This window comes from Gopherus evgoodei, chromosome 8 (genome assembly GCF_007399415.2).
Source record: "Gopherus evgoodei ecotype Sinaloan lineage chromosome 8, rGopEvg1_v1.p, whole genome shotgun sequence".
Taxonomy (NCBI): Eukaryota; Metazoa; Chordata; order Testudines; family Testudinidae; genus Gopherus; species Gopherus evgoodei.
The window spans coordinates 2,326,977-2,345,652 of NC_044329.1; the positions used below are offsets into that span (position 1 = coordinate 2,326,977).

The 18,676-nt window shown below is 46.9% G+C and overlaps 1 protein-coding gene across 8 annotated transcripts in view; it reads left to right on the forward strand.

Moving 5' to 3' along the window:
- The first annotated feature begins 1,574 nt into the window (after window positions 1–1,574).
- The window catches only part of EBF1 (EBF transcription factor 1), a 325,480-nt gene continuing 308,378 nt past the window's right edge, over window positions 1,575–18,676 (forward strand). For all 8 annotated transcript variants that reach the window (XM_030573181.1, XM_030573185.1, XM_030573182.1 and 5 more), the window contains exons 1-5: window positions 1,575–2,237; window positions 3,868–4,024; window positions 4,556–4,619; window positions 5,212–5,267; window positions 16,260–16,333. In XM_030573181.1, the coding sequence (XP_030429041.1) occupies window positions 2,104–2,237; window positions 3,868–4,024; window positions 4,556–4,619; window positions 5,212–5,267; window positions 16,260–16,333 (485 nt within the window). In that variant the 5' untranslated portion in view covers window positions 1,575–2,103. The remainder of the gene's footprint in view (window positions 2,238–3,867; window positions 4,025–4,555; window positions 4,620–5,211; window positions 5,268–16,259; window positions 16,334–18,676) is intronic.

Sequence of the window (18,676 nt, forward strand, 5' to 3'; positions counted from 1 at the left end):
TGTGAAACACCGCGAGCTAAGGGCATTTTCCGGCCAAGTGTTCATGGCGATGAAATCGAAGCCCTAGAGCAGAGAGGGTCTGTGTTTTGGCTTTACACGTAGAGGGGCTTTTCGTTGGTGGCGGTGGTGATGGCGGGAGGTTGGGGGGAGGGTGTTTATTAACTCCCTGTAGCTAATCACCCCTCGGCTAACTGCTGGAGGGAGTTAAAGGATAACACCAGGGGCCATGCCAGTGTGTGTGTGTGTGTGTGTGTGCGCGCGCGCCTGTGTGCACTTCCAGAGCCGTGTGTGTGTGTGTGCACTTGCTGAGGTGTGTGTGCGGGCCCTTGCAGAGCGGGGTGTGTGTGTGCGCACTTGTGTGTGTGTTTATGCGCACTCGCACTTGCAGAGTGGGGTGTGTGTGTGCACTTGCAGAGGTGTGTGTGTGTGTGCGCCCTTGCAGAGCGGGGTATGTGTGTATGTGTACATTTGCAGAGGGGTGTGTGTGTGTGTGTGCGCCCTTGCAGAGCGGGGTATGTGTGTATGTGTACATTTGCAGAGGGGTGTGTGTGTGTGTGTGTGCGCGCGCCCTTGCAGAGCGGGGTATGTGTGTGTGTGTGTGTGCCCTTGCAGAGCGGGGTATGTGTGTATGTGTACATTTGCAGAGGTGTGTGTGTGTGTGTGTGTGTGTGTGTGTGTGTGTGTGTGTGTGTGTGCGTGCGCCCTTGCAGAGCGGGGTATGTGTGTATGTGTACATTTGCAGAGGTGTGTGTGTGTGTGTGTGTGTGTGCCCTTGCAGAGCGGGGTATGTGTGTATGTGTACATTTGCAGAGGGGTGTGTGTGTGTGTGTGTGTGTGTGTGTGTGTGTGCCCTTGCAGAGCGGGGTATGTGTGTATGTGTACATTTGCAGAGGGGTGTGTGTGTGTGTGTGTGTGTGTGTGTGTGTGTGTGCCCTTGCAGAGCGGGGTATGTGTGTATGTGTACATTTGCAGAGGGGTGTGTGTGTGTGTGTGTGTGTGCCCTTGCAGAGCGGGGTATGTGTGTATGTGTACATTTGCAGAGGGGTGTGTGTGTGTGTGTGTGTGTGTGTGTGTGTGCCCTTGCAGAGCGGGGTATGTGTGTATGTGTACATTTGCAGAGGGGTGTGTGTGTGTGTGTGTGCGCGCGCCCTTGCAGAGCCGTGCCCCGGGCCCCAGCTAATGACGCCGTTGGGTGACTGATGCACAAGGCGCTGATGGTGTTTGCACCGATAACACCCTCACAGCCACCCAGCGCCCGCTGGCTCCTCGCAACTTTCCTCACCCCGCCCGTCCCCGGGGAGGCGGGGAGATGCTAATGAGGGGGGCGGCTCCCAGCGCCGCCGGCCACTAGCCGGCTCCCAGCGCCGCCGGCAGAGGGGGCGGTGGTGACAAGATGCAAATGAGTGGGCGTGCCCGGGCGGCGGGGCCCCGCCCCCTGCCCGCTGGGGCTGGGGCGCTCGCGGGCAGCTGCGGGGATAGTCAGAGCGGATTCCACAGGGAGCGCCCGCAAATCGCTCCTGTTCGCGCGGGGCCGGCCGGGAGGGCGGGAGGGGGGGAGGCGAGAGGATCTCCATCCACCCAGGCTGCTGCCCCTCTCTCTTTCCCCGCCTGCGCCTGGCTCCAGCCGCCCGCTCCCTGCGCTGCGCTGCGCTGCGCTGCGAGAGGAGGGAGCAGAGCCCCCGGGCTGGGAGCAACGCGCAGAAGAGAGAGAGGAAGCGGGGAGGGGGGAGAGAAAACTTGCCTCCCTTGTCACTGGAAAATGACACTTGGTGTAGCCGAGCCTGCGGCAGCTTCGCCTGAGCCTATTGTTTCTTAAACTGCCACCCAGCGCCTTGCGTCTCCTGCCAGCCCCGGGGTGCCCTGCGAAGAGCCACTTTCTCCGGCCCCCGTGAGCGCTGCCCCCCAAGCCCCCAGCCCGCCCGCGCCGGGGGCTGCTGGCCTCGGGAGCTGCCAGTCGGATGTGGCGGTAAATGTGCGGGGCCGTGTTTGCTCTGAGTCCAACCAGCCGCCGCCGAGCGCAGCACCTCCAGCCACCCGCATCTGCCCGGCCAGCTCCTCGCCGCGGTTCCCGTCTGCGCTGAGGCGGGCGGGGGTTTGTCATTCATGTTTGGGATCCAGGAGAGCATTCAGCGGAGTGCCAGCAGCATGAAGGAAGAGCCCCTGGGCGCGGGGATGAACGCGGTCAGGACCTGGATGCAGGGAGCCGGCGTCCTGGATGCAAACACGGCCGCGCAGAGGTAGGTGGGCTCGCGCCGCGCAGCATCAATTCCTTTCACTTCCCCTCTCCATGCTGGTCCTGAGAGCCCAGGCAGCGCGGTTCCCAGCCGGCACAACACAAAGATGCACTTCGGGGTTGTGCAAGAGGCGGTGAGTTTTACGTAGATGTAACCAGGGGAGATTTATTCCTCCGGTCTTCCCAGAATCACTTTTTTTTTTTTTTGCAAGAAGCGGTGAGTTTTCCGTGGATGTATCCAGTAAATATTTATCCCTTTTGTCCTCCAGAATCACTTGGTTGGCAAGAAGCTGTGAGTTTTTCAAAGCTGTATCAAAAATATACTTAGTGTTTATACTTACACGTGTGCGCAATATACAGATTCTGTAGGGCGGTATTATCCGGCCAGTATCACTTTTTTGGAAGAAGCACTGGGTTTTGCGAGGCTGTAGTCAGTGTATATTTATTTGTTAGCCCCTCAATTGCACCCTTCCCCCCAAGAGGCGGTGAATTTTGCAAAGATGTATTCAAAATATGTCTTCTCCTTATCTCCACGAGGATCACCTTTAAAAAACAACAACCAGTGAGTGGAGCAAAGCTTCGTCCAGGATATATTTAATTCCAAACATCCCTCCAGAACCCCCCCCCGCATTTTTTTGCAAGAAGCAGTGTCTTTTGCAAAGCTGCATCCAAGATATCTTTAATTCGTATCATTCACTCTCCTACCACCGCCACACAGAGCGATCCAGAATATGGAGCTCGAGACAGCATCAGCTAACAAGTTTAATGTTGACATCTTCTGGTATATTTCACAGCATCTCCCACCCCCCTCCCTTTGGAGTCCTCTAAGGAAGGGAAAGTTCTGCAGGGAAAACCCAAATGCTGGAATCTTTACAGTTTTCTGCCCAGGCAGCTTTGGGATGTTTACCATGAATCAAAAGCCGGGGGTGACGGGGGGAGCGCTTATTGCTCAAGCTGAAGGAGAAGCCACATGGTCGATTTACTGACAGCTCTGACTAGAGTTTGGGAAATGGCAAAACAGCCCCACTTTGCAATAAAATGTTACAGATTTCTGTGCTGATCTGCACGGCCGTTAGCTTCATATAGATGGGGGGGATTATTATGCACCTGGAGGGCGGGATGAGATTTTGTAAATTGGAGGGATACGTTTCTCTCCTTGGATGCCTGGGTTTTGGGGGGACTCACACCCCCATCTCCATCTCGAAATCAGGCAGCGATGAACTTTGCTTCCCTAGGCTACTTTGCCGACTGGCTTCTCGTTCGCAATTTGGGCTTGTCATTTGCACCCAGAACGACCAGCGATGGGTCAGGGGCAGCCTCCGTTACTTTTGACAAGTAGGGACCTTCCCACCCACAGGTCCTGCTGCCAAGCTGGGGTGCCGCCCCCCCAAGAACAGAAATAGGGGCGGGAGGGCTTCACCTGCAGTGCACGCTTGTTCTGAGAGCCCAGCTCCCCCACCCCCATAGCTTTCATGCCCCCCACCCCCCAGCAGCCCGCTGCTGCTCTGGGCTGGGGAAGGGCGCAGACCCCCGTGGAGCTGCCTTGGGGTCCCCCTGGCTAGTGCTGGGAGGCGATAGGGGTGCGGAATGGGGCTCTGTCCTAGGTCTCTGTAACCCGGTGTTTTTGGCCGCAGCGGAGTGGGGCTGGCCCGGGCTCACTTCGAGAAGCAGCCCCCCTCCAACCTGAGGAAATCCAACTTCTTCCACTTCGTCCTGGCTCTGTACGACAGGCAGGGGCAGCCCGTGGAGATCGAGCGCACCGCCTTCGTGGGCTTCGTGGAGAAGGAGAAAGTAAGTGCCCACGAGGCGTGGCTGCTCCCTCTGGCTCCTGCCCGGCCCTGGCCCCCGCTCCCCCTAGCTGCCCGCGCACGGAGCCCGCTGCATCGCCGGTGCGCCCCGGGGGCTCTGTTTTCCAGCCCCCCCCGCACACTGCACCCCGTGGGGATGGGTCAGGCCCCGCCGAGGCTCTGGGCAGCGGTTTCCTCGGCAGCGCCCCACCCCCCTTAGGGACCCCGATCCCTCTGTCCCCCAACTAGCGCCCTGTGCTCCGCTCTGGGATAGTGGCAGAATCGCTCCCCTGCCCGCTCCATCCCCCACCCCCTTTTGGGGACTTTGACAGCTTCCAGCCCCCAGATCGCCCCAAAGCGCCCTGGCCCGGGGAAGGTGCCAGTTCTGGGGTCTGACTCCCACGCCGCGCTCCCGGGCTGGGGGGCGGAGGGAACGGGGGGGATTAAACCCCGAACCAGACGCGCCGGAGTTTGCAAGCGGTGCGGGCGATCGGGGAGGGTTAACCCCGGCTCTGTGTGTCTCCCTCCAACGCAGGAAGCCAACAGCGAAAAGACCAATAACGGGATCCATTACCGGCTGCAGCTCCTGTACAGCAACGGTGAGCCGCTGCCCAGCCGCCCGGCCAGCGAGTCCCCTGCCCCGCTCCCTGCTAATCCCGGGGCCCGGCCCGCCTGGGCGCCTGCCGCTGGGTTTGGAGCTGGCCCTGCGGGAACGGACCGACCCTCCGACTGCAAAGCGACACGACATAACCTCCCCCTGCTCCCTGGCTTTCCACGCGCGTGGCTGGCGGGTTCAGACCCACGCTGCCTTCCTCCCAAGTGGCGCCCGCGGCGAACTGTTTTCGCGTGTAACACTTCCCTGCACCCCCAAAGTGATTGAAGCCCCCCCGCAAAGGAAACAAGGCGCGTCTGAAGCTTTTCGGGGGGGGGGGTTAGCACCGTCTCCCTTTCCCACGGACATCCCACGCGAGAAGGGGGAAGCACGTTCTCCTGGCGGGTGGATGTGTCTGGCCCCCTCTGTTTTGCGTGGAGCGCTTTGGAGTGAGTGGAAGGAGGTCGCCTCGGGCTCCTTCCCTCTGGCTGCCAGGCCGGGCCAGATCCGCCTTGCTCCCCAAAGCCCCGCGGGTGCGCCGGGAAATTCACCCACCTCCAGCAACTTGTTCACCCCCCCCCCTTTTGTTTTGTGTTAAGGGATAAGAACCGAGCAGGATTTCTACGTTCGCCTGATCGACTCCATGACCAAACAAGTAAGTGATGGGCCCGGCTCAGGGCCCTTCCTTCGCTCCCGTCCGCCCGCAGTGCCCCGTCGCAGCGTGCGCGGGGTGGATCCCGGGGCTGGCCCGGCTAGGGAGGGGCAGTGCGGGGCCGGGGGCTGGAGGCTGCATTGCCGCTTGTCGAGTTCCCTTTTTGGGGTGTGAGCCCGGCCCGGCTGCCCCGGGCGGCCCGTTCTGCAGGGGTCGGGCCGGGGCAGCCGCTGCAGCCCGAGGGCGAGAGAGCAGCTCGCAGGCTTGGGCACCAAGCCCCCCAGGGAGGGTCTGGGGGCCCAGCCCCGTCCCCCGCGCTGGGTGCCCTCGCAGCCCGAGGGTGGTGCCCCCAAACCAGCCCCCTGTGTCGGCCACTCCGGCTGCTTAAAGAGCTTCGCGGCTTCCAGGGTTGCTAGCTGCGGCCGTCCTGCTCCGGGGACCCGGAGGCTGCTTCGCGCCCTGCTGGAACCCGCTTCAGCCGGCGCTCCCGGGCAGCCAGAGCCAGGGTCCCCCTGCAGAGCGAGCCCGCCGGGGCCTGGGCGATAACAAACAATGCGATCAAAGCAGTAAAACCGCGGCGCAGAGCGCAGGAAGCGCAGAGCCCTGACGGGGGATGCAAACAGGGCGGCTGGGAGGGGGACGCCCAATTCCGAAAAGCGCCCCAGACCCTGGGTTTTGGATTGGCTAGGATCGAGTCGGTGCACCTAAACTGCGGGTTTAAAGGTGCAGAAACAGCCCTGCTTTGAGCTTCCTAATATGCAAGGGCCAGTGTACGTCCAGATTCCGTTCTGGCTCGAAAGAAACATTTATGAACAGAGACAGGATTTAGAAAAAAATAATCGGACGTTTTTCCGTAGCTTTGCAAATAAAGACGTATAGCCCCCCACGTTCACTGAAGGCTTTTCGATCCCAGGATTTTTGCTTTAATTATGCGAATGAAAAGAAATAAGAAAACAAACGTATAACCACAAAACACCAGCCAGGCACTGTAGCAAATATTTATGCTTTGTTTATTTGCAGTTACTTTGTTAGTTGTTTTAAAGGAACAGTGGTTCAGGGTGAGTGATTTTCATTGTGTGAACAGCCACTGAAAATATGCATGCAGGACAAGTAATTATTTTATCCATTTTACAGTCAAAGATAACTGTACTTTTTAGTTATAGTACAGCCAGCTTGGGAAAAAAAATGATTGAAACTAATTTTAAACATGGCATTTAGTTTCCAAAACAGGAATTAACTGTATATATTTACACAAAAACACACAATTGTATTTGTGTGTGTGTGTATATATATATATGTATAATACCAGTATTTTTGTGTAATAATTTTTTGAAAAAAATCAGACATTTTTCCAAAATAATTAGCATTCTGAAGAGTCTAGTATTCTATCCTGCTAATTTTAAAGAGCATTTATATGTTATAATAAATTTCCATTTACATACATTTAAACAGCCCCTCCCCTGGAATTTACATCTTTTAAATCAGTTAGTGGACTTTTTCCAATTCTAATTCTATAGAAAAAATTCTGTTTGTGTATTATTTACAAAAGCAAGTTAAATTATTAAATGTCTTACATAGAAGAAAAAATGTTAGTTCCTGTGTGTTCAAAATGCTGTCATCTGCTGAGACACTCTTGCTGTGGCTTGTAGTTTGGTTCTTTTTTGACACCAAAATGTAAAGTTCCATGTGCTAGGTTTGTTTTAGAAAACTGTTTTTGATGCTCTCAAAACATCTTTTCCTGCCATTGAAGACTGTCTTTAAAAAAAAAAAAGAGGAAACTTGGAGTAATTATAATATACAATTCAACCATGCATCTGATCTGTGTTAAATATACACTTCGAAAACATAGACCAGAGACTATATGAATTAAAACAGCAACAACATACCCTTTAACAACACATCTTGGAAAGTATTTCCTGTGTCACTCATATTTTTCAGGCACAGATTGGTTAGTTCATGTTTAAACTAACAAAATCCCCTCTGATACATCAGCAATTTTTTGTAGTTGTTTTGGATCCCATGTATTGCATTGTAGACCACGTAAAAAGCATTATCAATAAATATAATCTAAACAGCTTTCATATCATTACAGAACTGCAAAGCTATTTTTCCCTCTGTGTGCAGCTCAGTTGAAAACAGATCTTTTAATTTATGTAAAGAAACGGATTCAAAATATTATTTTTTTAACAAAGGCATCTTGCATGTGAGCAGTCCATCCTAAGGCACTGTTTGACCTCTTGCTCTCTCATTATTATCAAGTCATCAGAGGGTCTTTTGGAGAGAGAGAGAGAGAAAAGAGATACAGTTTATTTGTAAAACATAATAATGCAGATATAAAACACATTTACAATTAAGGGAAATTCTCTGTCTGCTTTTAATTAGTCTTCATGTATAAAGCTAGTGCAAAATATCTGTTTTATTTGGGAAAGCACAGTAGAGCTGATGAAGACAGTATTTAAAATAGCTATCTGAATTCGGACTAAGAAAACAGTGAAATAAAGGGTATTTGTAGGAGAAAACTAATTGGCTTTCCTATTAGTTGCATGGAAGTCCTTTATTTAGACATATTTATCATTTTTTAAACAAAAATATCTGAATGATCATGTCGTAATTGTGGCATGTCCTAATATTTATTTCTGAACAGTAAATATGCTTGTTTATTCTTTATTCAGAGTGCAATTGTTCAGAGGTTTGGTAGCTTTTATTGCAGTCAATAAAATACTCAGACAGCAAAGTACAGCATATGACACAGATTTACCCAAATATGACTATATCATTTATATTTTAGCCACAATGAATTATATAGGGGATTCTCAAGTAACTTTCAAAACATAAAACTGTAATTAAACATTACAAACTCTGTCTGAAATTTCTCCATTTTTAAATAAAAGTTAAATATATATTGTCAGCCTACTCAGAGGTGTAGTATTCTAATATAGGAAGTGCAGAACAAATTGGATAATGAAACAATTACTTTAAAATGAGGCTGTTGCAGGAGCATAAATGTTTTAGCTGGCAACAGTCGTCTTGGTGCTCCTAGATGCGCGCGCGCACACACACACACACACACACACACACACACACACACACACACACACACACACACACACACACACACACACACACACACACACACAAAGTTGTGAATGCCTGGACTGAAATTACAGCTACTCTGAGATTTCTTGTGACAACTTAAAAATCCCACAAGAGCAAATGAGTGGGTTAGGTCCCCAGAATATATAGTAAACATTCTCAGATTTTTGTCAGATTTTATATAATTGATCTGATTAATGTACATTCCTGATGTCACAGCCATAAATTGCAAATTTTATATAACTGTGAATTACGAAGGAGTTTTATGCTCAGGAAATCAAAACCATGATCTCTCTCGATATAACACATTTCTCATAATTTTAGCAGAAGCTTTCCATGAACGGTTAGTTTGTATTATAATAGCATTTAGACACCACCTACTGAAATAGGGCCCCATTAGGCTAGGTGCTGTAAAACCCACAGAATAACAGAGAGTCCTGGTCCCGTATGGGTACGTCTACACTCCAGCTGGGAGCGAGATGGCCAGCATGGGTACACAGGCTCAAGCACATTCCAGATAGTTGTGTGGACATTGTGGCTCAGTCAGCAGCTTGGTTTCTCAAGCCTGCCCAGTCCCCTGGGTGTAACCTCGGCTGACTAGCCCGAGTCTCTGCTGCAGATGCAATGTCCACACTGCTAATTTTAGTGTGTTTTAGTGCAAGCCCTGCTAGCAGGAGACTGTCTACCTGCACTGGGGGGCTTGCTCTGAGTTCAGATCTAAATAGGTCAGGCCATGTTAGAATTTCTTGAGTGGCTGAATGTTCAACTAACCCACAAACGGACAAAAGCTCTATCATGCCCATGGCTCGGTAATTCACAATTTGTGGGATGCAGATGTATTCTCTGTCACCTGTGATATTCTAGGGGACGTAGGACGGGACCCTGCTAGCACTGAATTCATTGAGAATTTTGACATTGGCTGCAGTGTGAGGTGGATCTGGCCCATTGTGCATGTACACACCAAAATCAGAACCTGCTGTCTTGTCCATCTCAAACTGGAATGGCTTCCATGGCAGTTTGATATAGGCAAGGAATGTAGAATTGGGCTCAAAGTGTGTCGTATCATGCTATACCCCGGCTAATGCTTGGCCTTTGGTGGTTTTACCAAAGAAGTGGTGTTATGACATGCTAATTTCAACCCTTTGAGGTGACTGCGATGTTTATAAAATGCATCAATCATTTCTAAATTGTAAATACTAGATACAAATCATTAATTATATGGATTAATTATATGGGGAAATTATTTTTCTAAGGGTAAAAGCATTAAATGTTAATATTGTCTTAATTAAAATTTCTTTTATGTTATCTCAGCACCTCATTTGACATCAGTGTCACATTCCTACTGCCTTCAGAGCCCTGTAGGATCCCAAACTTTATAGCTTTTGCTTTCAGTAAACCAGTAGGTCTGCTGCTAACAATGATGCATTTTGAATTTGTCTGCGGTATGTGAAATGTATCCACTCCAATAAAACAGGCACTTTCAGACAAGGCTGAGGATCTAGAGATGTAAATGCCCTCAGTCCTTCAGTTGAGTGTTCATAAAGTTTGAATATTTCACTATTAGGAAACATGTAGGAAAATAAATAGTAAATACGTTACCTATCCCCTTCTCTTGTTTTCATCCATTCATGTACACAGAGATCTGATGAATAGAACTAAGGCTAGGAGTCCTAGTATTTCAGGTCATGTGTGATACCTCTAGTCCTAATGAGTCAAAATCCTTCATTCAGCCTTACCCACTTTGTTTATGTTTTGATTTTTTCAGTACTTTAAACTCTAGTTGCAAGTGCATTTTCTGTTGATTGCCCTATTGCATCTTGCCGTGTGTGCAGCTATTGGATCAGCTCTCCGTTGAGTGCGTAGCCTGCTTCTTCATTGTCAGCCACATATTTGTGTAAAGAAAATGTTATCAATAAGTTCAGAAAAGACTCAGTAGAATATCAGATACTCAGCAGAAACAAAACAAAGCCCACTGACAGGGAAAGTTTACATTGTGCCAGATTTTAGCAGCTTTCTTGTTCCTTTGGTAACATGTCCAAAGCGCAGGTGATTTTAATTTTCTTGTACAGAGAGGAATGAAGAAGTTTGGAATTTGCATGCATGATCAGGACCTGTGTTTGGGAAAATGTAAACTCATCACAGTGGAAAATGTGTTGTTTGGAGTCTGGGGGTGAAAACAAAGCTGAGGATTTTGGAGAGACTGCTCAAGCCAGATGGCCTAGTGCATTCCCAGTCTGGCAGCCCAACTGCTGCCTCCTGTGTAATATACAGCCATTTGTTCTGGGATATTTACGCTAGAGCTGTTTCCATGTGAATGTTTGAAAAGCATTAAAAATAAACATATTAGGAGAGAGAAATTTATTTAATTCATATGAATAAGTTACTAAGCTGGCTGGCGCATCAGACGTAGAGAGACTGGACAAAATAATTAGATATTAGTGAATTCTATTTAGAGCTTTATAGAAAGAATTAAACCCACTCTCGTTGATACCCAATGCTGCATTACTTATGCAGGCTAAATCCCTATTGGAATCACTGGGAATTTTGCCTGGGTAAGGAGTGCAGGATTAGGTCATTAATGGTTAATCAATCATTCCAAGTCAAAATAATGTATTGCACTGTTATAGCTGACAGCATTTTATATATAGGTGATATAGCTATAACTCTTTCTGGGTGACGTCCTGGCCCCACTGAAGTCAATTGCAAAACTGCCATTGATTGAAATGGGGTCAGGATTTTATCCTTTCTATATGTATATGCATGTGTATACATATTGTTTTAGATATATCTCTGTATCTATCAGCAAAGATCCTTTTCGTCCCATTTTTAAGAAGCTTGTTTTTTGTTCTCCTTTATTTCGATTAGTGAGCTATTTTGTTTTATGAAACATAAATGACGCATTTAACAGTGCATGGCTTTCGGTGCACGCTCTCTCTCTCTCTCTCTCTCTCTCTTTTGTAAATCAAGACTATGACATAACCAAATAATATACTCAACATGATCTCATTCCTTCGGGATTTTTTCTAATCCAGTTCTGAATACAGGACTGCTTGACTGCTAAATTGACACTGGGAGCCGTATTTCGCCCTCAATTATACTGGCATAAATCTGGATTACCTTGGAGTGGCAGAGGGCAGAATCTAGCTCTGTATCTTCCCAGTTTATACACCAGTTATTTCATGGCCCGATCCGGCAGTCTTTACTCAGGCAAAAACTCCCATTGATTTAGTTGAGGATTAGACCCTTAATTTGATATTTCCCTTTTTCATGTACTCGGTGTCACTGAAAAAGTGAAGCCCAGGAGTGACTGTCGTGTGCCCAGTTTAGTAATTTTCATCTTCTGGAAACAAATGTTTTATAGCTGATACTTTTTCATCGTCTGTTTCATTTCACTGGAAATCAGTATTTGGCACTATTGTATTAGGGGCCAGTCTTGCAAACTCTTTTGTTTGAGTAGCTCTTACTCAGCGGACTTCTTGCATGAGGATTACTTACAGGCGTAAGGTTTTACAAAACAGAAGGTGAATTTTAAGGCAAACATTTAACATAAAGTCACGCAGAAGGAAGAAGAACCCCTTCTAAAGTCTCTTCCCACTGTAGGAAATAAATTGAGTTTAAACTACAGTAGAAGTAAACAAAAAGGAAAAACAAAATATATAATTGTGTATTTCCTTTGGCTTTCTTTTGCCATGTGATTCTGGTGTGTATTTGCAAATTTATTTTTAGCCCTACATTCGCCCCACCCTACCCCACCCCCTGCCCCTGTGATCTAACTTTGCACACCGTAACTTTCACTTTAACTCTTTGTTTAATGCGATAGCTGTTTGGCATGATCATGACTGTTCCAGAGCTCTGCTGAATCCTGGTACAATGACCCAATCTAAAGCTCAGACTTCACAAAATAATATTAAAATATGTTGGAAAATGACGATAGTTTTGGTGCAAGAATGCCTTTATTTAAGTTAATGCTGAAATTTTTCACAGCAGCACCATTTTAGCCTCTTCCTGTAAAGTAATCTGTGCCTGTGGCAGCTGTAAAGATCTGAAACTTTAGCGGTTCCTGTTTCCTCTCCAAAACAAATTGTAGAAATAATTTTTTATAACAGCATGGTTTGAGAGTGAATACAACAACGATAAAGCCAATAGATATATTAGCTGATCATTTTATTTTGTCGAGCTGCTGAATGTGTGCTTCATGTAAATGAATGGTTGTGTTCACACACTTTTGCGCAAAGAAATAGGGAAATATAGTATGGAAGGGTGAGTTTGGGGCAACCAGCTAGGAAAATAACTTTCTGATCAATCCCATATACTTGCAAGCAAGGAAAAGACTGAGCCCTAGAGATGTGTATACGTTATTTTGGGAAGTTACTATATGTGTAGCTTCAGTAACAATAGTCAAGTGCACACAAAGCAAAAAACGAACCTCTAATGTACTGGAAGGCTAAAGAACGTGCACTCAGGCAGAGGATTACTGACGATGAACACAACAGACAAGGTGATTAGGTACCATATTAGGTACCATATTGTTGACTCTGTGTGTTCATTATTGCTATTTAGTTGGGTTATTTAAGTGGGTACCTGGAGGTTAAGTAAACATAGCGGCATGAAGAAAGAAGGGAGAGGGAGAAAAGGAATAGAGGAAATTAAATTGACTTGTTCTCATTTGTAGTTTCTGGCAGACCTTATCCTGCTCCCACTGACTTCAGTGGGCACAAGATTGGCTCATATTAGGTGAACTGTATTTTAAAATAGCTGGGGTTAAACAAAATGGGTCAAATCCTGCATAGTGGGTCAAATCCTTATTCAGGCAAAATTCTCATTGGGTCACATTGTGCCAAGGATTATTACACAGGACGTAGTGGAGAACTCTGCATGATAAGGAATGGCATGACCACTGATTTCAGCTGGCATTTTGCCCAGCTAAGGGTGTCAGGAGTGGTCTGGCATTTCTCCAGTCAGTGACTTGATGGGGGGGAGGTTTTTCTTTATCCCAGGTTAGCAGTCAGATTCTGCATGGAACCGCCCAGTAGATTGTCTGGCTCATTTCTTTGTTTCTTTTTGCTCTCCAGATTCCCACTTGACACATAAAATACAAACAGAGCTCTTCTGTTGCCCAGCGGGCGCAGGCTCTCCCCACAAGTTTTCATGATAATTGGTTCATGGGAATTACTTTTTAAAAAGCCCTCTTTGTTTGACTGGCAGGTAATCCACCTGCCCAGTTGACTGATCTCCACCATCTCTGGGTTTGCTCCATTGCACGTGGCAATCCAGCTCTTCCAGTGTGTCTTTCAAGCCACCTGTTGCTGTCCTGCAGGCTGATTTGAAACTAAGGGCCCAATCCTGCCAGGTGCTGAGTGACTTCTGTGGGGTGGGGCCTTGACTTCAGCGGGTGTTGAACTCTCTCCGCAGTCGGACTCGTGGGACCAGACTAAGGTGCTCAGTGCCAGCAACAGCAGCAGCCTTGACTGGAGTGAGCTGGGATTGAAGACCCGGAATGAAATGCCCCACCCATTAGACTGACCCACAGTGGAGTGCTGGGAAATCCAGTACCGTATCTCTTTTGTTTGAGCCTAACAGCAAAAACATACCAGTGGTTGCTTTGGGGAGACACATACTAACATTGGAGTCATGCAATGAAAATGAGTGTGGATCCTGTGCAAGGATATTACTGACCAATCCCTGATATTGTCTGTAGTATTGCTAAATCATATTCTAATGCACACTGTTAATATTACGTGTTATTGCTGCAAACGGTGTTTCAAAAATCAGCTCACGGTACCTAAGATTCATGACTCTATATAGGAAAAACAGTTATTGATTTCAGTGGGAGATATTTTTGAATGCAAACCAGTCTATCATCATCTCTTTTTACCATATATTAATTTGTTACTTATTATTCTTTTCCATATTTCCATTTTAATTTTATCTTGTAACATAAGAGACTTTTCTATTTACAATAACTATTTTATTGTTGGTTTTAGGGACTCCAGCATATTTAGCTTAGTTGTATTTTCTTTAAATATAGTTTTACTGGATCAGAAATATATGGGAACACATTTTGTGCTAAGCAAACCTCGTCCCCCTCCAAGCATTATATCTGAGGCCTTAGTAGCTAAATCAACTAGTGATGTAAAGGTTCCCTTGGTTATCTTACGTTATACCGCAATAATAAAAGTAAAAGTTACTGAGCAATGGGAAAACATTTCCTAAGGGGGTATTAAATCCTCCGGCAGGGTCACTGGGAACGGACTTCATGCTGTTCACCTCACAAAATTTCCTTCTAATGCTCCCCTCCATGGGACGGTGTTTACTGGCTTGTGGAGGAGGAGGAAGGCACGAACCTTCAAAGCACCAAAGCCCTGGGATCTTACTGCCTTACATGAATTGCAGCAGTGCTTACAGGCCATAGCAGACTTCATGGCCTCATGTGCTAGGCCCTGTACAAACATGTACAGTTGCTGCCCTGACGCGCTTGCATTCTAAATAGATGAGACAGACAAAATGGGGGAGGGCATAGATCTTCTCGCTCCCACTGTAGTGCCCTACCCACTAGACAGCACTGCCATGCCCAAGGAACTGTACTCCAAGCCCCTGACTCCAGGGCTGCTCTAAACCAGGCTGAGCCATCCATTGTGTTCTCCAGCTCTCCTATGGCAAGGTGGCTTTGTGCTGCCATTGTCCGTCCTGACTGCTCCTCATTTCCTCTCCCAGGGCAGAGAGCAGTGCCGACTGGAAATTAGTGCTGCTTCTTGCCCACTTGGTGCCACAGAGATTCAGCCCGACGCGGCTGCCCTGGTGCGTCTTGTCTGGGCTCCGGAAAGGGACTTGGTGACATTTCCCAAAGTGCCTAAGTGACTTAGGAGCCTAAATCCTATTAGCAGGGACGGGGTGCTTTTGAAAACGTAACCTGGCACCTCTGTGCATTCTGGTTGACTCCCCTCCCAGGGGACCGATGCCCGGGGCATTGCTAGCAATGTGCGGGGCTGTACCGTGGCAGGGTGACATTGTGGGATGGGACTGACCTAGTTTAAATGTTTTCTAGGGCAAAACAATAGCGATAGATCATCCTTTCTTGCTACCCGCAGCAAATGAAGCTCTGCTGCTGCTCTATGCATACCTATCACTGCTAAGCAGGTAGGAACACTTTCTAAATCAGCTGGGAGCAGCTTTATTCACTTAGCCTGGCATGTAATGCCGGTCCATTTACAATACACCCTTTAACCGAGTGCCATTTGTGTGTATATTCCAGGGGCAGACCCTATTTTGATGTGAATGTCTAGTATTTCCAGCGTTTTTGCAAATAATAAGGATTTTCCTCCTAACTCAGCTAAGATCATTTATCCATACCTGTTTGTTTTGTTCTCACCCACTTCCCAGTGCATTCAGAGCACCTGATTCTCATCTCATTTATACCACTGTAGATCACCCGAGCACTATGAGTGGGAGTGGAGAATCCGTCAGACCCTAACTTTTCTGGTAGCTAGTAGCGAAGTGCACAGGCGATGCAACAGACTTGCTTTTGGAATTAAAAATACATGAGCTGTTTTTTTTATTTAAAAAAAAGAATAGGCCCTAAGTATGCTAAGCCCTTCTGGGTTTTAATGCTATTAGGTCTATATTTTATTCTGAATCGAAAGGAAAATTGTGGTTGTCTTGACTACTAAAAAAGCCCATTCTACACACTGCTCTGAAGATGTGCATAATGTATTGGTTGAAATGGGAGAGGAAGGAAACTAATTCTAGTCAACTACAAATCTTGAAAGCAGTCTTTATGGTGACGCAGTCTGTTTAAGCACGCCATCCAGCCCGCAACAATAGTTAAGCATTCAGTTATTGTGATGCATTTTATTTTCTCCAAACTCAGTTTGACGTGAAGCTAAAAATGTATTTTGTTTCTAGGCGATAGTTTATGAAGGCCAAGACAAGAACCCAGAAATGTGCAGAGTTCTTCTCACACATGAAATAATGTGCAGGTAAGAAAGACCCTGTTTCCAGTTAATTAGCAAGGAGAAGATGAATTTGTCTCTCAAAATCTAGGTTGGACCTGGAGCTATTTTAGGACTTAAATGTATCTTTCTTTCATTAAACAATCCCAAAATAAGAGAGTTCTGCTCATGTAATTAGCAGCAAAGTCTCAGTCATCATACCAGTTTTCAATTATTTATGAAGGTTTGTCCTTAGCAGTCGGCTACTGGTTTGCATTTAGACACCTTAGCATTAATGGGCCTAGAATATCTTTCCTCACCAAAAATAATAAAATAAACTGCAATCTTGCTAGCTGTAATTATCTCCCCTCACAACCATAGCTGCACTAATAACATGACAAAGCATTCTGTTGATGGCCCAGGTGGCTTTAATTCAGCTGGGTTCAGACTTGAAATTTATAGCTCTCTCTTCTTCCACTTAACGCAAACCTTCCTTGCAGTTTATCTTTACTGGGGCTGTGTTTGTCAGTGTGGGTTACAGAGTTAGTTAGTCCCCTGTTCAACTAGCAACATCAAAACACAGGGGAGTTTTCTTGGTGATTTCCTAACTTGCCCCAGTGCAGGTCTGCTCTCTTGTTTAGGAACTTTCCCCCCCGCAGCATGCCTTTCTGGGGCTGGCCCTTTAAATCTGGCAGAGCCAAGCAGCTACTCTCCCTAAGGTGGCCATTTTAAAACTGGTGCCTGCCCCTGTCTCTTTTCTAGCTAGTAAGAATGCTTAACTCCTGTTTTCTCTTTCTTATTGCTAAGGAGATCTTTCCACAGAGTCCTTAGAACATGCTCATGACCCTGACTCTGCAATCCTAGGGAAGTGAGCGGGTGTTTTGCCTGCTTGAAGAGTGCAGGAGTTACACAGTAGACAGTAGCAATGCTGAAAAGAATGAATTCTCCAGTGGGACACAGGGAATCTTGGCATGAGTTTGCTGTTAGGAGAAGTCATTTGAATGTGTGAAAAACGCATGCTTAATACTTGCATGCATGTTGGCCTTTAAAAATATTTACTAAGCAGTAGCAGTTTGGCCCAAATCCTGAGGCCTGCTTCTGAGTGAATGAGCTTTGCACCGGCTTTCCCTGTGGGCTCGGAGAGTGCCTGGGCAAAGTCTCCAGGTAGATTCTCCACCACCAGAACCTGCCTGTTGGGTGGGTTTGGCCCATTGATTTGCACTGTTGCTGAGCCACTGGCTTCATCCTCAACCCCAGCTCTCTGGAGACACAGTGTTCTGCCCCTGGCAGCACCACATGGCACACGGGGTAAGTGGATTAGGCCCTTTGCATGGCCAGTCTTTGGCTAGGACCTGCAGCACTTTTAGTAGGATTTGGCCCTTTAACTTGCAGTTCATTTTTGCTAAAATACATGTTTCCCAAGTACGTTTGAGATAATCAGTTGCAGCATGGAATGATTAGGCAAACTAAGGGCTGCAAGAGGCACCTGGTACTTTGGGATTTTGCTTTACTATGGATGCCCAGCCCCTTCTTTGTTCACAGAGGGAAACAGAGTCATGTCAGTAGCTGAGGGATCACCCTAAAATACGTGGGCCCTGATTGCACTGCTTGCTGTCTAGAGACCCAACAATGAACTATACATAATGAGGCCCCTGAGCTACATGGACGTCACTTTTCGCACATAAATAATCCTAGAACAACAATGGCACTGGTCACTTGATTGAATTTAAACACCTGCTGAAGTGTGTGGAGGGTCAGTGCCCATATTTGCTGCTGTTACTGGATAATGGGCTGATCAGTTCGTAAATTCCAGGTTCTTTGAGCAGGTATTGTCTGCCGATATGTCTGTCTGTACACCTGCTTAGGGCCTCTGGGTGGTACCACAATACAAATCATCATTCTATCTCAAGGACCTGGCTATGCTGCTGTTGAAGACAATAGCATGACTCCTCCTAACTTCCACTGGAGCAGAAGCAAATCCCTATTCTAAACCCAGTTGAGTGTGGCTTCATTTTCCACAGAGCCAGTGCCAGCAGAAATCTCACTCAATGCTCTTTGAAAGACCCCAAGAGCTCTGTGTAGCACGAAAGCTTGTCTCTTTCACCCACAGAAGTTGCTCCAATAAAAGATACTCCCTCACCTTGTCTCTTTTTGAAAGAGTAGGGATTATAGAGACTTTGATGCATTAATTTTCCTAGATGTACTTTTTTAAAAAAATTGGAGAATATACACACAGCTAGATTTCAGCCAATGAACCAATACATATCGACATCTAAGATTTACACTCATATCAATATATTTTGACTGAGATAAAATGTATTCTATTATCGGAATGCTGAAAAATATGACACTCAAATGCAGTCTTCCCTTCTATTCATGCAGTTTATGCTA